This window comes from Theropithecus gelada, chromosome 7b (assembly GCF_003255815.1).
Source record: "Theropithecus gelada isolate Dixy chromosome 7b, Tgel_1.0, whole genome shotgun sequence".
Taxonomy (NCBI): domain Eukaryota; kingdom Metazoa; phylum Chordata; class Mammalia; order Primates; family Cercopithecidae; genus Theropithecus; species Theropithecus gelada.
The window spans coordinates 78,370,994-78,388,280 of NC_037675.1; the positions used below are offsets into that span (position 1 = coordinate 78,370,994).

At 53.3% G+C, this 17,287-nt stretch overlaps 1 protein-coding gene across 1 annotated transcript; it reads right to left on the reverse strand.

Annotated features, from left to right (window-relative positions):
• Positions 1 to 209: 209 nt before the first annotated feature.
• Positions 210 to 4,341, reverse strand: IRF2BPL (interferon regulatory factor 2 binding protein like). The gene has a single exon (XM_025392981.1). It carries the CDS (start codon positions 3,438 to 3,440, stop codon positions 1,059 to 1,061), a length of 2,382 nt encoding a protein of 793 aa, XP_025248766.1. The 5' UTR covers positions 3,441 to 4,341; the 3' UTR covers positions 210 to 1,058.
• Positions 4,342 to 17,287: the final 12,946 nt, after the last annotated feature.

The window sequence follows — 17,287 nt, forward strand, 5'->3', positions numbered from 1 at the left end:
TGTCGCCTCCCCAAGAGGTGAATGTAAATAGCCTGGTACCGAGGGGGAGGGGCAGCAAGGCAGCACAAGCCCTTTCCCACAGGCCAGCTCCCAGGGCTTTCAAAGGCACTAGGATTTTCCTTCTATACTGGAGGAAGGGAGGGTGTCCCCTACGTCGGACTTGTGTGGCCTTAGCCCTAGAAAGACAAACTTGCTGACTCGGCGCAGAGTTAATATCAATTGAATTTATTACAAGTTACTAAGCTCCAAGGCACATTACAGTGTTCTGTTAACTACAGAAATGTATAAAGGACAAACAGAGCAGATTCTCCATGTCTAGCATTTCGCTCTACTGTTCAAAAGCATCCGTGCATCAATAAAGCAAAAACAAAACAACACGTGTAGATCCAACACATTCAGGTCAGTAGAAACAAACCAAAACATTTTCCCCTCACAAACTTGCAACAAAAAACATCCCATCCCCCCTCCCCCGACACCCCCTTACCATTTTGCAAACAAAACAGAAAAACAAAACAAAACGGAACAAAATAAAGTGAAGACTTCAACACTTGGGGCAGTTTAGAAGGAAGCTTTCACCATTTTATAGCATCTTTTTTTTCTTTTTTTTTTCTTTTTTTAGGCAGCAACACTGGCCTTGGCAAAAAAAAAAAAAAAAAAAGTATTTTTCTTTTGTGTGTGTTTCCTTTCAGAGTGCATAACATTTACAAAAATACACACCAGCAGCAGTCGTTGCTAAGGGCTATTAATTCTGTACCTAGGCAAACATTCTGCCACCAAATAAATGCTAACGAATATGATGCAAATGACCCAACCGATATTATACTGCTTAACACAAACCAGCTTATCCTTCAAATGAAGAAGTTACATACCTGTTTCAAAATATAGAAACATACGACGAAAATAATGTCTATACATAAGACTAACTTTTTGCAGTTTTGTTATATTCACAATTCTACACCTTGGGGGTGAGGGAAGGGAGGGTCCAGGTGGGTTGGGGGAGGGGCCCTCAGGATTGGAGAGGAGCTGGTCTAGGGCAAAGGAGGTGGCTGCCCAGTGGTTCAAGGGTCTCTTTCCTTTTTCACTTTAACATCCCCAGCTAAGATAGTCGCGATTTCGCCCTGCATGAAGGCCCAAGGTACATTCGACCCGACTAGGGGGCATTTCTCACCGCTGGGGCAATACACCTCGCCGGTGGCCCCCTGGGCCTTGATACTCTCTCTAGAGCAAGGGAAGCAAAATTTGTGGCTGGGGACGGACGGGCACTGAACGAAATGCGTGTCCTCCAAACGTTCGTGGCAAATGGTGCAGCACAGAGGTCCGCTGTTGGCCATGGGGGAATCCGGAATGTTTTGGGGGTGCACTTGGTCCATGCCCGGGTGGGCGCTAGGCGGCGGGGGCGCCACCTGTAAATTCAGGTCCCCATTACGCGATGCCAAGCGGCGCTGCCCCGGCACAGAGGCCGGCGAGACTGGGCTGCTGCTGTTACGCCGCGCGGACGCAGTGGTAGAGTGCACGGAACTGCCATCCTTGGGCGAGTGCGCTGTGCCCAGAGTATCTGCCACCGACATGAGGGCGGCCATGGGGGACGGACCGTTCTGGGGGGCTGACTCAGGTGGGGTGGTCCGGTTAGAATGAGGTCCCAGAGGTGGGGGCGGCGGAGGCGGACCCCCTGCCGCGTGCCCCGGCGCCGCGAAGCCCCCGGCGGACATGGTGAGCTTCAGCGCCTCGCTCTGGTTCGCCATCCACTGTTGCCTCTGCTGCTCCTCGCCCAGCTTCAGCGCGCCCTCGGCTGAGTCCGGGGGCTCCGGAGAGGCCTTCCTCTTGCGCAGGCTGGCGGCCGCGCCCCGGCCCGAGGGCGCCGCGGGCGGCAGGGTCCCGGTCCCCGGGGGTGCGCTGGGGGCGCGGCTCAGACTCACCAGCGCCGTGGGCAGCATGGGACAGCTGGCGTCCAGGTAGGGCTGGGGCAGCATGTCAGCGCCGGGCACGCCCTCCTTGAAGAAGCGCACGGCCTCGGGGAGCAGGTCCCCAAGCAGGCGCCAGTCCCCGGAGCCGTGCTTCTTTTCGTACTCCAGATACTTGAAACCCGAGGATAGGCCCCGGCCGAAGTCCTTCATGCAGTCCTGGTACATCTGCTTGGCCACACCAGACGCACTGGAGTACACGTTGCCCGAGCCCGTGGGATACTCAATGAACAGCTTCAATTCGTAGTCCATGCCAGGCTTGGAGACCGCGTCGAAGGCGAAAACGCGGCCCAGCAGCGAGTGGTCCTTCTTGAAGCGAACCTCGTAGGGCGTGCAGCCAGCCAGCGTGAGCAGCGTGTCGCGGACCATCTTGGGCTTGTTGGCCCACTCCTCGGCGCGGTTGCGCAGGCTCTCGCTCAGCTCGGCCAGGGCCTCGGCGTTGCGCTGCTTCTCCTTCAACTCGCGCTCCTGGTCTGTGCTAGACACCGAGCCGGGCCTCTTGCCACCAGCACCCACGCCCACCTCTGCCACCGACGAAGAGGTCGAAGACGACGCGGAGGACGACGTGGCCGATACACCCGGGGTACCCCCGAGACAAGCGGGGCCCCCAGGAGCCCCTGGGGGAGCAGGCGTTGGGGGCCCACGGCTGCCCAGAGCGTGGGGCGGGGGTGGGGGGAGTACTGCGGCGCTGGCCGGGCCGTTAAGCAGCGTCTGCGGCAGCAGGTTGGGGGGCACAGTAAGCTGGGGACCTCCGCCACCCCCCGGGTTGGGCAGCCCCGTCACCAGCCCACCGTGCGTCCCACGCCGAGACGCCACAGACGCCGCCGCTGAAGACGAGTTGGGACTCTGGCGGTTCAGCTCTGGGGGTCCCTCCTCCGGTGTTGGTTTGGAGAAGCCGTTTGGGCCCCCCAGGCCATTGGGCAGCCGCGTGGCGTGGCTGCTGCTTCCCAGGCTCACCGGCGGTGGCGGGTACTCGAAGCGGCTGCGCTGTTCCACCGCGGCGGCTGCGGCGGCGGCGGCGGCGGCGGCCGCGCTCAGGCCGTAGCGCTCCAGGCCAGACGGGGCCGCCAACACCGCAGGCTTGCTGGAACCATCAACGTGGTTGAGCTGTTGCTGCTGCTGCTGCTGCTGCTGCTGCTGTTGCTGCTGCTGCTGCTGTTGCTGCTGCTGCTGTTGCGCGGCGGCCGCGGCCGCTGCTGCTGCTGCCGCCGCCGCCGCTTCCTTAGCCGACAGGGCCACTGTCTTGACCCCGACGGGCGGCGGCGGCCCAGGGGAGCGGCCGTCCTGGAAGCAGCCGTGCGCCCGCTTCAGCTGGCGCGCGGTCTCGATCACGAACTCGATGCGATCGGCGCCCTCGTAGTTGACGCAACCGCGGCATACGGGTTCCGAGAAGTCCCAGATCATGGCCCAAGGCATGCGGGGCAGGTCGCACAGGTAGCAAGATTGTCTCCGGGACGAGGACACCTGCGCCGCCGACATGATGCCGGCCCTGGGGAAGGTAGGCCCCCGCCCGGGCTGTCTCCGCGACGCCTTCTCCTCCGGGAGGACTGGCCGGCTGGGGAGGGAGTCCGACTGCGGGGGAGGGAGGAGGGGGGGCGAGAAAGTTCTGCCCCAGGGGCTGGAGGGAACGCGAGTCTCCACCGCCGGCGCAGCGCCTCGCCGTGGGGGCTCCACCGCCCGGGCAGCGGACGGGTTCAGCCGGCTCTTCGCCCCCACCTCCTACTGCGGTTGTCTCGTCGCGAGGGGAGCTCAGGCGCCTTCTTCCTGGTGCTGCAGACTTGGGTTGGAAGCTCCCGGCCCGAGGGGAGGGGGCGAGGGTGCCCGGTGCTGGCCGCCGTTGCCTCTTGGCCCCCTCCCCGGAGTGGATGGTGCGTGGAAGCTCGAAAGGGGCTGTCTCTTCCTCTCCCCGGGGGCCCCCCTACAAGCTGCGTCCTCTCCCCGACGGGCCCCCAGGGGCGAGGGCTAGAGGGTTCAGTGCCACCCGGTGCCCGGGTCCAATCTTGCTGAAGCCGCTGCTTCCCCGGAGGACCGGGGGAGGGGGTGGCAGCCGAGAAAGGACCGTCTCCCCTTCGCAGCGTCGGCCGTTCTGCTGGCGGCGGCTGGGTTTGCACCCCGGAGGGAGCCGCCGCGGCCACTGCTTCCAGGACGCACGAGAGAAGAGGAGAGGAGGGCACGCACGCAGGCTCCCGCCGCCCCCAGGCCTGGCCGGCGCCCGGGCCGCCGCGGCTGGCGGCGCTCACGTTGGTTGCAGGGCGCTCGCGCGGCGCCTCCGCCCGGGTCGCATCCCTTCCCGCTCGTGCTCGCGCTCGCCCGGAATGTGGGGTTGTGATTGTTACTCTACGTTCCGGAGGCGCGTCTCGGCGCTCCTGCTCCGGCTGCGGCTCGCGCTGTCCCCGGCTTGGCCGCGCGGGATGCCGCCCGGGCGGAGCGCTGACGTCACCGCCATGCTCTGCACCAGTTCTCCCCCCCCCTTCCCTTTACACTTCCTCTGTGGAGCCCACTTGTTGCTCCGGAAAGGCGCATGCGCGGCAGGTTGCCCAGATTCCTCCCAGCCGGCCCCTCCTCCGCGCCTCCGCCCTCCCCTCCCCCCTCGCCGTGTGTGTACAACAGCTGAGGCCCGGCGAGCTAATGCTGGAAGTCCAGAGCTGGGGGTGGAAATTAAACAGACGATGACCTTTCCTTTCCCTGCCCGGCATTCCCAAGTAAAAACGCATTTAAGAACCACTAGCGTCGTTTCCGATCCCTGCTCCCCACCCCACCCCCAAGCCTCGGCAGTGAATTTAAATGTCCTGTTTCAGGATTTTTTGCCGTGAATTTCGTATAAGGTATTAACTATTTCATCTGTGATTGAACCTTATCCCCCCCTCCGACGGGGATGTTACATTCATCGCCACCACTGATGCCGAAGCACCTGCAAAATTAACTGTTTTACAATCTTCCAGAAACTGTGTTTTCTATTTGTTTTTGTGCCCTGATCTAGGAACCTGGGCTTCAACGATGGAGCTAAATGAATTCAGAGTGCGCTACCCTTCCCCCTAGCCGCACTCTAAAAATTTTGGCTGAACGTCTGAAGAAGATACGAGCACCCCGAGGCCTTTAAGGAAAACCGTCAACTGGCTGCGCACAGCTGCAGTTGAGGGCAGGGAGGGGTAGGGGCCGGAGAGGCCAAACAGGTGAGTGGTTTTTCTAGAGTTTGATTTTTAAAAGGTAGGGGCAGCATTTAATAATATTGGTATCTTTTTGTAAAGCACAGTCGCAGTTTTCAAAGTTATTTCTTAGGCGCTGTGATCTCACTCCATGCTGCCCCAGAAGGCAGAACAAGGCCGTGATTTCTTTTTTCTTTCTTTTTTTTTTTTTGAGACGGAGTCTCGCTCTGTCGCCCAGGCTAGAGTTCAAAATGGCGCGATCTCCGCTCACTGTAACCTCTGCCTCCCAGGTTCTAGCGATTCTCCCGCCTCAGCCTCCCGAGTAGCTGGCCTAAGGCACCTGCCATCAGGCCCGGCTAATTTTTTGTATTTTTGTAGAGACAGGGTTTCACCATGTTGGCCAGGGTGGTCTTGAACTCCTGACCTCAGGTGATCCTCCTGCCTCGGCCTCCCAAAGTGCTGGGATTACAGGCATGAGCACCACACCCGGCCAAGGCGGTGATTTCTTTTGCCTTATAAGATCACTGCTCATCAGTATTGCTTATGACACAACGGATTTGTTGGTCGTAGCTCTAGTTGGGGCATTTCTATTGATTATTCTAATTATTGGGTTTGCTTTTTTTTTATTTCATGAAAACTGAGATAATCCCAGGAAAGGCTGGAGAAGGGAAAGCAATATAATGGGATTTCGGGTTCTGGAGTCTGGCCAGCAGATAGAAATTTCCTCTCCATCACTTACTGGCTTTGCACCCTTAAGCTGGTTACTCACAAAATCTCTTTTCCGTCTGTAAAATGGAATGGTAGCTCCCATCTTATTAGGGTTAGACGGAATGGTAGCTCCCATCTTATTAGGGTTGTTTGAAATTTCAGCCGGGCGCGGTGGCTCACGCCTGTAATCCCAGCACTTTGGGAGGCCGAGGCGGGCGGATCACGAGGTCAGGAGATCGAGACCATCCTGGCTAACATGGTGAAACCCCGTCTCTACTAAAAATGCAAAAATTAGCCGGGCGAAGCGGCGGGCGCCTGTAGTCCCAGCTACTCGGGAGGCTGAGGCAGGAGAATGGCGTGAACCCGGGAGGCGGAGCTTGCAGTGAGCCGAGATCGCGCCACTGCACTCCAGCCTGGGCGACTAAGCGAGACTCTGTCTCAAAAAAAAAAAAAAAAAAAAAAAAAAAAAAAAAAAAAGAAATTTCAACTTGGGTTTTTTGTTTTTTTGAGATAGGATCTTGCTCTGTTGCCCAGGCTGGAGTGCAGTGGTACACTCGCAGCTCACCACAGCCTCACCTCCCAGGGTCAAGCAATCCTTCCACCTCAGCCTCCCTAGTAGCTGGGACTGCAGGCATGTGCCATTACACCTGGCTAATTTTTTTGTATTTTTGGAAAGGGATGGGGTTTTGCCATGTTGCCCAGGCTGGTCTCGAACTCCTGGGTCCAAGTAATGTACCCACCGTGGCCTCCCAAAGTGTTGGGATTACAGGCATGAACCACCTCACCCAGCCTCAATTTGTTTCTCGTCATAATAGGAGATAATGCTTACTTAGACTTGCCATGGGATACTTAGTAAACTAGGTGGCTTACTTGCATTACCCTTAATATTATCTACATTATTAAGGGGATATTATCTATAGTATTTTGTTATTGTTTTGAGACAGAGTCTCACTCTGTCACCCAGGCTGGAGTACAGTGATGTGATCTCAGCTCACTGCCACCTTCACCTCCCAGGTTCAAGCGATTCTCCTGCCTCAGTTTCCTGAGTAGCTGGGGGTAACAGGCACCCGCCACCACACCCAGCTCATTTTTTGTATTTTTAGTAGACACGGGGTTTCACCATGTTGGCCAGGCTGGTCTCGAACTCCTGACCTCAGGTGATCCTCCTGCCTCAGCCTCCCAAAGTGCTGGGATTACAGGCATGACCCACCATGCCCGGCCTATTATAGTATTAAACCCTTAATATTATCTAAAGGGTAGATTCTTTTACCTCCATTTTACAAACCAGGAAAGTAAAGAAGCTATATAACTTGCCCACAGCCATTAGTGATGGAGCTGGGATTTGAATCCAGTAAATCTGATTTGAGAGGTGGCTTTGACAAGCTCAGGCTCACAGAGATGGTTTGGGGTGCTCAAAATTCCCATCAGCCCCAGTTGATCTGGTGTTATATACAATCTTCCATAAGTACTATGCCAATACACCTTCATATCCAACCCCCAGCCTCCCCTTCCAAGCACATTTGTACCACTGAGTTCTATATACAGAAGCTGTCGATCTGCCACTACCAGACTGTAACCTAAGTACACCATACAGAATGGAGAGCAGTGTCGGACTCACAGTGTTAGTTATTATCAGTATTGATACTAGTGTTGGTACTATTGCTGGTTAACATGTGACAGTACTTTGTAAATTGCATAAAATGTAAGGATTACTATGCTTATCACTCTCATTACTACTAATTGCAATAAAGTTCAGTGGAAGCAACAAGAGATACTTACTTTTTTTTTGACAGTTGACTTCCAGAGCCTATTCCCCTATCCAACACTTCCCAGAGCCCCAATCTCCCACTCATTCTGGGGCCCCCAAGTGCAAAGGAAAGGCGAGTTTTTAAGGACAGAAAAGGAGGAGGAGGAGGAGCCCTAGGGAGCCCCTCTTTCATCTCAAAGCAGCCAGATTTCTGTTTTTGCAAAACAGTGAGCTCACTGTGCACTTTAGAGCAATAATAAACTTTCTCTGGCCTGCTGGCACTTTGCAGTGATTCCTCTGCAAAGAACTGCTTGGGGAGCATTGCCTCACTCTCCCAGACTTCAGCCCTCCCCACACCACAGCTACCCTGGAGTGAGTCAAAACAGGGGTGGGAAATGGTTTGACATCCCCGCCAACCTGGGGCTCCTTAGCTTTGGCTTGGCTGGGTGACCCATTTCTTTACATTAATATTTATTCAGCCCTTCCCTTTATTAAACCAAAAATATTGGGAAAATAGCAACTTAGCCACAACCCTCCAGCCAGGCTGCTAGAGAAAGCAAGTTGGATTCTATGTCATGGTGTTATGTTTGGTATGCACACACATATGTCTCCATCTCCCTGTCTCTGTCTTCACTGTTACTAAAGGAGATATATATACACACATACATGCCGGGGTGCCTTCAGACACACTGAGTTAGAAATCAACGTGTATTTAAACAGACTTCCATTACAGTCTCATAATCCTTTAATTTATAAAACACAGCTCTCTCCAACCCCCCCCCCAAAAAAATCTCCATCATTTGTGGTATCTCATGTTGCCTGTCTGAGATGGCCGTTTGAGGATGTGTGAGAGACGGTGAGAGGCAAGAACTCCAATGTTCTGGAGGTGGGTTTTCTCCCCGAAGAAGAGTCCCGTGCAACAAAACTATGACAACAGTGGAAAGGAACTGGAAAGGATTTGGGAGGGGGTTGGTGGAGGTGGAGGAGCCTCAACGTAAACTGCCAGGTGCAGAGACTCACAGAACTCTGTCCATGGGGTCTGGGAGACAAGCAGAGACTAGCAGAGCCGGGCGCCAAACGGCGACATCGTCTTCCCAAAGTTCCTTCCTATGTCGCTTTCCCCACCCAGCTTGCCATCTGGGCTGGCATCCTCAGAGAACCCTGCTGTAAACTGGAGCAAAAGGTCAGCTTTTCACCTGGCCTTTCCGGAGCACCACAGCCCAAGGTTACTAGTGGTGAGAAGGTCGCTAGGCGCGCACTTCGAAGCTCCCTGCAGTCTTCTGCCCCCGCCGTTTTGTGGCAGAGACGGGGCGGGTGGGTGTGGGGGGGGCGGGGGGTACTCTTGGCCTGGCATCCCTGCAGTCAGCTGGCTCAACCTTCGAGGAGGCCCGGGCTGAACCTCGCGTCACCCCGCTGCAACGCGCGCCGCCAAGCGCTCCAGCGAGAGAGAGGCCTTTTTTGGTAACAGCCCCGCGGTAAGCGGGACCCACTTCTCTGGCCTGCGAGATCCGCCTCGGAGAAGATGAAAACAAACGTCTGGGTTGGGCCCTCCTCTGGCCTTTCCATGGCCCCTGATCGCCGCGCGCCAGGAACCCCAGAGGCGCAGTTTGAGCCCTGGGCCTGTAGAGACGCGCAAAGGGGCTGTGGAGGGTGGGGGAAGGGAGATAGCAAGATGATTTGCGCTTTTACTCCCAGGCCCATTCCGTGGCGGAAGTATTTGCCTTTCCCTAAAGGAGTAATCCCGATATTTGGGGAAAAAAAAGTATTAACTTAGGCCAGGGCGTAGGGTTACGCAAGAACCACTTGAGCATGAAATCCCAGGAACAACGTGATTCGCTGAGAAGCCCCGGGGGAGGGGAGCCTGCACCGCCTGCCAGGACCTGCCCAGCCTGGGGCGCGCGGGCAGTCGGGCTCTCAGTGCAAAATCGGGTGGAAGGAAAAGGAGGGCGGGCGTAGTGGTTGGTGCAGGCACAGTGGCCACAGCGAGGGATGGATCGCTGACTGATTTCTTCCTGGAGGGGCGGGGAACAGGGAGGGGAAGAAAGGCGCGGGGAGTCGCGTCTGGTTCCTGCCTCCTCCCCGCTTCCTCTCTTTGCCCGTGTGCCAGGATGGGAGAGCCCAGCGCTGTCCTCAGCAAAAGCTGGTGTGGTTTTTTTAGGTCCAAAAATAAAGGAACCCTGGAATGAGCCGCCCAGGGACCAGGCCTAGAGGAAAAAAAGAGGGAAGAGCCAGACAAGGGTGCTATTCACTGACCTGGTTGGGTTAAAACAAATACCCACACCCCAAAAAGGGGAGTTGGAGAGGAAGGAAGCCTTGGACGGCAAGAGTAGGCAGAAAGCTGGCGGGGCGGCCGACCAGGCCACAGGTGCGCAAACCCCGGGACCCTCCACCCCGCCGGGCGCGCGCCTGGGCCTCAGCAGGGAGTAGGAGTGCCAGCCAGTTCCCACTGGCCCGCACCGACCTGGGGATTTCCATCGCCGGCTACGGAGACCCGTTGCCGCCGGCGCTTTCCTGCTGGGGCCACCAGAAGGCGGGGCCTCAGAGCGGGAAGCCCCTCCCTGCAGCCTCGCCATCCCTCAGTCAGGTCTGGTACACGGGGCAGCTGTCACTGCTGTGCCTGGTTGGGATGGATGGGCCAGGACCCTTAAATATTTTGGCTTGCGTGAGCTGGGTATTTCAACCCGAAACTCAGGAGAGAGGGAGGAAGGGAGGGCGCTTAGCATTTGGGTACATATTTACATTATGTTGTTTAACTTGGACTTGGCTGACCCTAAACAGCTGTGTGAACTTGAGCAAATCACTTGAATTTCGGTTTCTTCATCCGTAAAATGGGAAAAAATTACACTGCCTCCTTTGCCTGCCTCGTTGATCTGTGTGGAAGACAATATAATGCGCTTAATAAAATGTAAGACATTATTAACAATATAATGACCAACATTTGTCTAGGGCTCCGAAGTGCATTCCCAGACATTATTTCACCAATCCCTACACCAACCCTGTGAAGTAGGTGTTACTTTCATCAACCTCCTGTATAGGTGAGTAAAGCCAAGTCCAGAATTACTGGAAACGAGGTTCTCTGGCTGTAAAACTGGCATTTCTTCTTTCACCCCGCCTGTTGCTATAGCCTTTTGAGGGTCTCAGATGCTCCTGAGAAACTGCAAGAAATTAAAACCTCTCTCCCCATAGGAGTTTACAGGTTCACGTCCCAGTAGATGCAAGGTTATACATAAATTAGCACAGGTTATTATGGAGTTAAAATCACCATCCAGCTTTGAAGCAAAATTGAGTAGTTATGCTTTCCCGGCATCCTGTAAAACCATTCTCTTTCTTCCTGCCTTTTTTTTTTTCTTTTTCTTTTTCTTTCTTTCTTTTCTTTTTTTTTTTCTTTGAGAGAGTCTCACTTTGGTTGCCCAGGCTGGAGTGCAGTGGTGCCATCTCGGCCCACTGCAGCCTCAAACTCCCTGGCTCAGATGATTCTCCCACCTCAGCCTCCTGAGTAGATGGGACTACAGGTGTGTGCCACCACGCCCAGCTAATTTTTTATTTTTTAATTTTTAGTATATAAAAAAAAAGATGGGGTTTTGCCATGTTGCCCAGGCTGGTCTCAAACTCCTGGACTCAAGCAATTCACCTGCTTGGGCCTCCAAAAGTGCTGGCATTACAGGCATGAGCAACCACGCTTCACCCATGCTGGAGTGCACTGGTACGATCTCAGCTCACTGCAGCCTTCACCTTTGAAGCTCAAGTGATCCTCCCACCTCAGCCTCCAGAGTAGCTGGGACTACAGGCATGCGCCACCCCATACCCAGCTAAGCTTTTTATTTTTTGTAGACACAGGGATCTCACTATGTTGCCCAGGCTTGTCTCTTCAGGGCTCAGGCAGTTCTCCCACCTCAGCCTCCCAAAGTACAGAGATTACCACGACACCGGGTCTCTTCCTGCCTTTTCTATATCCTGGTCCTTGGCAGAGGTGATGGAGGAAAATCTGAAGTTCTAGAACTCACTGAAGCATTTAGGAATTTACTGAGGACAGCAGCATTTTAAACGTGCACTCCTGAGAAAGACCCCAGGTTGAAAAATAAAGAGGAAGGAGGAAAATGAAGAGAGTGCATTTTATAGTGGAAGGAGCCTCTTCTCATACCCAAAAGTCATATCACACAAGTAATGTGCGCCACCTTATACGGGTCACACCAGCTGTGTAGACACTCCCCCAATATGTACTGTCCTGTTCTTAGGCTGGGGGCCACTTGACTGTGGCAGGCTACAGTCCTCAAAGCACTTCTGGCCACCAGGTGCAGTGCAGTTGTGCACACCTATAGTCCCAGCTACTTGGGAGGCTGAGGTGGGAGGATCACTTGAGCCCAGGAGTAGTTCGAGACTGCAGTGAACTATGATTACACCACTGCATTCCACCATTCCACCCTGGGTGACAGAGCAACACCCTTTTTTTTTTTTGAGACGGCGTCTCACTCTATTGCCCAGGCTGGGGTGCAGTGGCGTGATCTCAGCTCACTGCAACCTCCACCTCCTGGGTTCAAGCGATTCTCCTGTCTCAGCCTCCCAAGTAGCTGGGATTACAGACGCCTGCCAGCATGCCCAGCTGAGTTTTGCATATATTGTTTCATGGGGTTTCACCATGTTGGCCAGACTAGTCTCGAACTCCAGACCTCAGGTGATCTGCCCACCTCAGCCTCCCAAAGTGCTGGGATTACAGGCGTGAGCCACTGCACCCAGCCTTCATCTCTTAGAGAGAAAAAAAAAGCACTTCTAGCCAAGGGTAGGTGTATAGCCCTGACATCAAACCTGGCCTAGGCATCATTGGAGCAAGAAAGCCAGGAAACAAAGGGACCCCTCCAACACATCTAGAGGACCACCATACTTTAACCTGAACTCCCTCTCTGGCCATACACAGAAGAGTAAGCTTGATAGGTCCCTGGTGTGAAACTATTCTCAGTACTTACATTTTGTTTTGAAGCTGAAACTTGGCTACCAGACGGCCTGGTGGGTTTCTGTTCCCCAACTCCTTAACCAGTGCCCTTCCATTTACCATTCATTCAGTTACTCAACTATTTATTTAGGGAGCACTTTCTATCTCAGTGCCAGATGAACCGAGCCAGACTGGCTCTAGCCCAGAATCTAGAAGCTTCCATTTCCTTCTAGGTGTCCTACTTTCCTGATGCAATAGCCCAAAAGTCATAAGAGGCAGAGCTTGTTCAACACTCCCACCAGCCACATGACTGACTTAGAGCAATCTATTTATTCTCTCTGGGACTCCATTTCTTCACCTGTCAAAGGTTGATATTAAAACCTGTTCCCCTACTTCGGGGGTTTGCTATGAAATTCTGTATGTTAATGCCTAGGGCTGTAGAAAGGCGAGACACTGTGACAAATCTTTTTTCCAGCGCTAAGCCCTTCGAGGTAAAGTAGGTGGAAAGCCAGGCCTGCCGCTAAGCCCTGTCCACTCTCTTCATCTTGCCCTTGGAGGGCCTCTTCCTGGGGGACCAATCTAGCATGTCCGAGTCCTTCTGGGCTGACAGACAAACAAGCAATGACAGGCTCTAGGCCTAAGAGCTGGAGGAAGACAATAGTAAGGTTAGGCTGTTTTTTTCTCATCTCTCCTAGAGAGACAAGGATATCCCCTCCCCACATCCCTGGTGGTGGCAGTGAAGCTGGGAGCAGTTGGATTTATTTGGGGCTTTTACTTTTTTTTTTTTTTTGTTTTGGCCAATTTGGAAAGAAAAGAGGCAATGACCTCTTCTTTAAAACACAAAACTAGGCAGGAAGTGTACTGGGCCTGAGTGGCAGGGACTAAGGGTGTAATTACAGGTTTTTGTTCAGCATTTTCAAGTAATTAAATCCAAAGGAAAGCGAGCCTAGCGGAGGCTTCTTGGATGCAGGGCAGACAAGAGCTGTGTGTATGTGTGTGTTTTGTGTGTGTTGGGATGGGGAGGAGAGGCAGGAGGTGAGAAATGGATTTGCTTTTCAGGCTGAGAAGAAGCGGGCTTCTCGTCTTTATTAATATTTTTACATTGCTTTTTCCAAAAGGTAGCCGATTATTCATCTTTTATTCAGTGCTGCTGCCCTCTCCTTGGTGACATTTTCAGCGTGCACAGCCTTCTAGGCACTGATTTTCCTTTCGTGCCAACTCTCCCCCTCCCCACTTTTTCATATTCCCGCTTTCTGCCTGGTTGCCCACACAATAAACCCACTGCAAAATCCACAGCCAGCTTTCTTGCCTACAGTTTCCATCCCAGCGACCTCCGACTCTGCAGAATAGTCTCTCCTTTTGTTTTAAACATCTTCTGGCTTTCCTTGTTCCGCTTTAAAATACTTCTTACCACCACCATCCCTACCCAGCCTCCCCCGTGGCTGCCTCGGTTTCCTTTTGGGACAAGCAATCTGTGTGCACAAGCACACCTGGTTTGCAACGCCCAGAGCGTTTGAAATGGGTTCGAAACCTAGAGATGCGCGGGCTCCTCTCTCCTCCCCTCCCCTTCCTTCCCTCTCCCTGGGCCTTTGGTGTCCCTCCGACGTTCGCTGGACGTTGTGAAGTGACAAGCAAGAAAGGATCTACTGTCTGCTCACATTTTTAAGGGCAGGAAACCTGACCCACCCCCAGACCACGCACCCCAAGGAGGGGCACTTGCATTTTCCGGGAGGGCGGGCCTCTACTAGGGTTAGCTGGGGCCGGCCTGGAGGCTGCCCTCTCCTTTCTTCCTTCTCCTACCCCCACCCCACATCATGCCCGCAGATTACCGCCCCCACTTCCCCCTCCAGTCCCCTTCACCTACTCTTCCCAAGAACAGATTGTTTATCAGAACGGGCAGCCAAGAAACCTACTCCTGTTTCTGGCCTCTGCCAGAGATTAATCACACTTGGGAATGGCACAAAACTTGACTGTGTTGGGGCGGGGTGAGGCGTGGGGGGTAGGGAGGTGGGGAGATGTGGGGTTGGGGGGGTAGTTAAAAGGAAAGACCAATAAATTTGACAAGGTGACCAAATCGGGGTTACCGCTACCTCTCCCCGCCTTTATTTTAGTAAGTCAGTGCAGAGGACGGAATTCTACTTCATTCCCACTCCCTCTACCCCCACCCCCAATTACCTTCCTCCTTCTCTAGGTCTTCATGTTTGATGCTTTAATAGTACTCACTGGCTTTTAATTCTGATTAACATTCTCAGCTGGTGTGTGTCTGTGCGCGCGCGCGTGCACGCGCGCGCGTTGGGGCTTGGCAAGACACACTCAAACCGGACTGCCTGACAAATCCCCCCTTTTCATCCTTCTCTTTGAAATGACATCAAGATGGACTTGTAGGGGGGAGGGATGAAGAGAGGAGCCACGGAAAAAAGAGAGGGAGGGGGAAGTAATTTATGTGCTTTTCTAAGGCAGCTAGTAAAATTCCTAAGGGAGAACAAATGCCAAAATTGACTGTCTTGGTGTATTTTAGACCCGATCGTCAGGGTGAATCATGTCAGGGCTTTGCAGTGGACCTGCAGCCTGGGAGCTGAAGACAGGGACACGAAACATCCCTGTGGCTGGGAGGTGCCTTTCTGAAGGAGGCGGGAGATGGGTATTTGCTCTTACCAGGCTCCTCTCCATCAGGATTTTTTTTTTTTTCCTAATTCATTGCAAGATGGAGTTTTTTTTTTTTTTTTTAATTGGCACTGATAAAGAAAAGCCAGGGATAGAAAACTCCCCATAAAACACGGCCCCCAAAGGGAAGTGCAAAACCCATTTGATGCAAAATATAGATATCTTCACCCTGGATTTTTCCCCCTTTGCTTTACAACTCTGCAGACATCAGGTTAGCAAAAGGTAATAAATAGTCCTTGCACAGCAGGGTCTGGACTAGTGAAAACAGTTTACTGAAATTAATGGGCCTCGCTTGAACCAAAACCTCCACTTTGGAATTAATGCCAGACATAGTTTTCCTGAACTCTATCCAACCGCCTAAGCGGCAGACAATTTTCATTCTATTTGTGCTGGAAAATAAAGCCCAAGCCCTTGATCTCAGTGTAGATTTTCATTAAAAAAAAAAAAAAAGTACAGTGAATACTGTGCCAATTTCCACTTTCTGCCCGCAGAAGCCCTTGTGCTCTGGGCTGTGCGTGACGGTCAGAAGTTATCTGGTAAACTTTGCATTGAAAACCATCTCCGAACTCACTCCCCATCGGTGGCCTCAGAGCTTTCACCATGACATCTGAGAGATTCAAGGAAAGCTCCAGAAACAGGCTCAGCTCTCAATAACAACCCTCTTCCCTACAGATCTTAGAAAGGCTGAATCTGAACAACGCTGCCTGCAAGACCTCCATTCCTACCCTAAATAAAGCGCCAAACCATCCAACCGAAACCCACCCCTCCTCCCCCGGTACTCAAGTGTCTACAGCTCTGAGGCTCCCTTTATTTTTATTTTTATTAATGTATTTTTAAGGCTGAAAGGCGCACACACCACACGCGTTCACACCCAGTGGTTATGGGGTTTTGGCAGGTACGCGGAGACCCGGTGCCCCAGCTGTCAGTGTCTGATCCCAACCCCTCCTCCCCCTCCCTGCGTTATTTATTAATAAAAGCCTGGTCGTGGGCAGCCGGCGTTCTGGTTTTCATTGTACAGTCTGCACTGGTGACACAGGACATGTGGAAAATTTTGAGAGCACTGCGGTGAATAGTGTGGAGGGGGAGCGTGAGCAGGGGGAGGGGAGGGGAGGGAGGGGAGCGAGTTACTTTTTAGCTTCCGCTAAGTACTTGGCGGCTCGCCAGGCCCGGAGGATTCTGGGAAGCGAAAACCTCCCCAGTATAAACTGCCAGCTTTAAGCAGCCCTGACAGTTCTGCTCCTTCCAAACTTGGCAGCCGTTCAAAGTGCTCTTTCATTTGAAATGCTGGAAGCCTGCCATGTGCAATGCAGATTTGCTGTGCCTGTGCGCAGAAGGAACTGATAAATGCCGTTGCAGTTGCCATGGGGACAGGAGGCTATCAGAATGGCCTTGTGATCCGCAGCCTCTCTGCGCGGCAGGCTCTCGCTCTCTCCCTCCCGCCCCTCCTCCCTCTAGTCAGTGAGATGGTGAAATAAATGTTCTGGAAAAAGGTTAACCCTCCCCGCTCTGGTTCCGAGGCTGAGAGGAGGTTAACCTCTAAGCACTTCCTTGGCCTTAAGTGCCAGCCCGGAGCACAGGTCTCAGGGCCGTCCTTGGGTGGGTCACCATCCTCCCGCTCTCCTCTTTCACACCCCCAGCTTTCTTCCTGCTCCCTGGGGGCTTTCACAAAGCGGTGTTTTTAATAGAGCTTTTCAGCAAGCCCTAGTGTAAGTATTTGAGTCATCAAAACCCGGATGTAAACACAGCAGCCCTGCATTCTGCACAGTTTGCGTGTATTTTATCTTTTTAATAATATTTAGCTGGCAACTTAAAACTGCAAGGATGCCAGATATTTTAGCCAGCCACTTACATCATGCAGCATCCATCTTGAGGAGAGTGGCGGCGGGTCCTTTCCTTGTTCTCTTGCTCCCTGCCGCCTACCTGAGACCGCAGGAAATCTGGGTCTTTCTGAAGGCATCTTCTTGTGGTGTAGTCCCCTTGGAACCGCGGCCTTTAGAATGAACATGACATCACCTTGGGCAACAACGACAGAGGGTGCGTGCCTGTAGGAGACAAGACACGGGGAGATCCAAGGTGAAACATCTATCATTTACGCTGCGCCAATTTCAGGTGTGTGAGGGTGCACAGTCTGGAT

What these genes read in the sequence shown, in the direction of transcription:
- IRF2BPL (XM_025392981.1), bottom strand. Translation starts at nt 3,440, where the DNA reads ATGTCGGCGGCGCAGGTGTCCTCGTCCCGGAGACAATCTTGCTACCTG.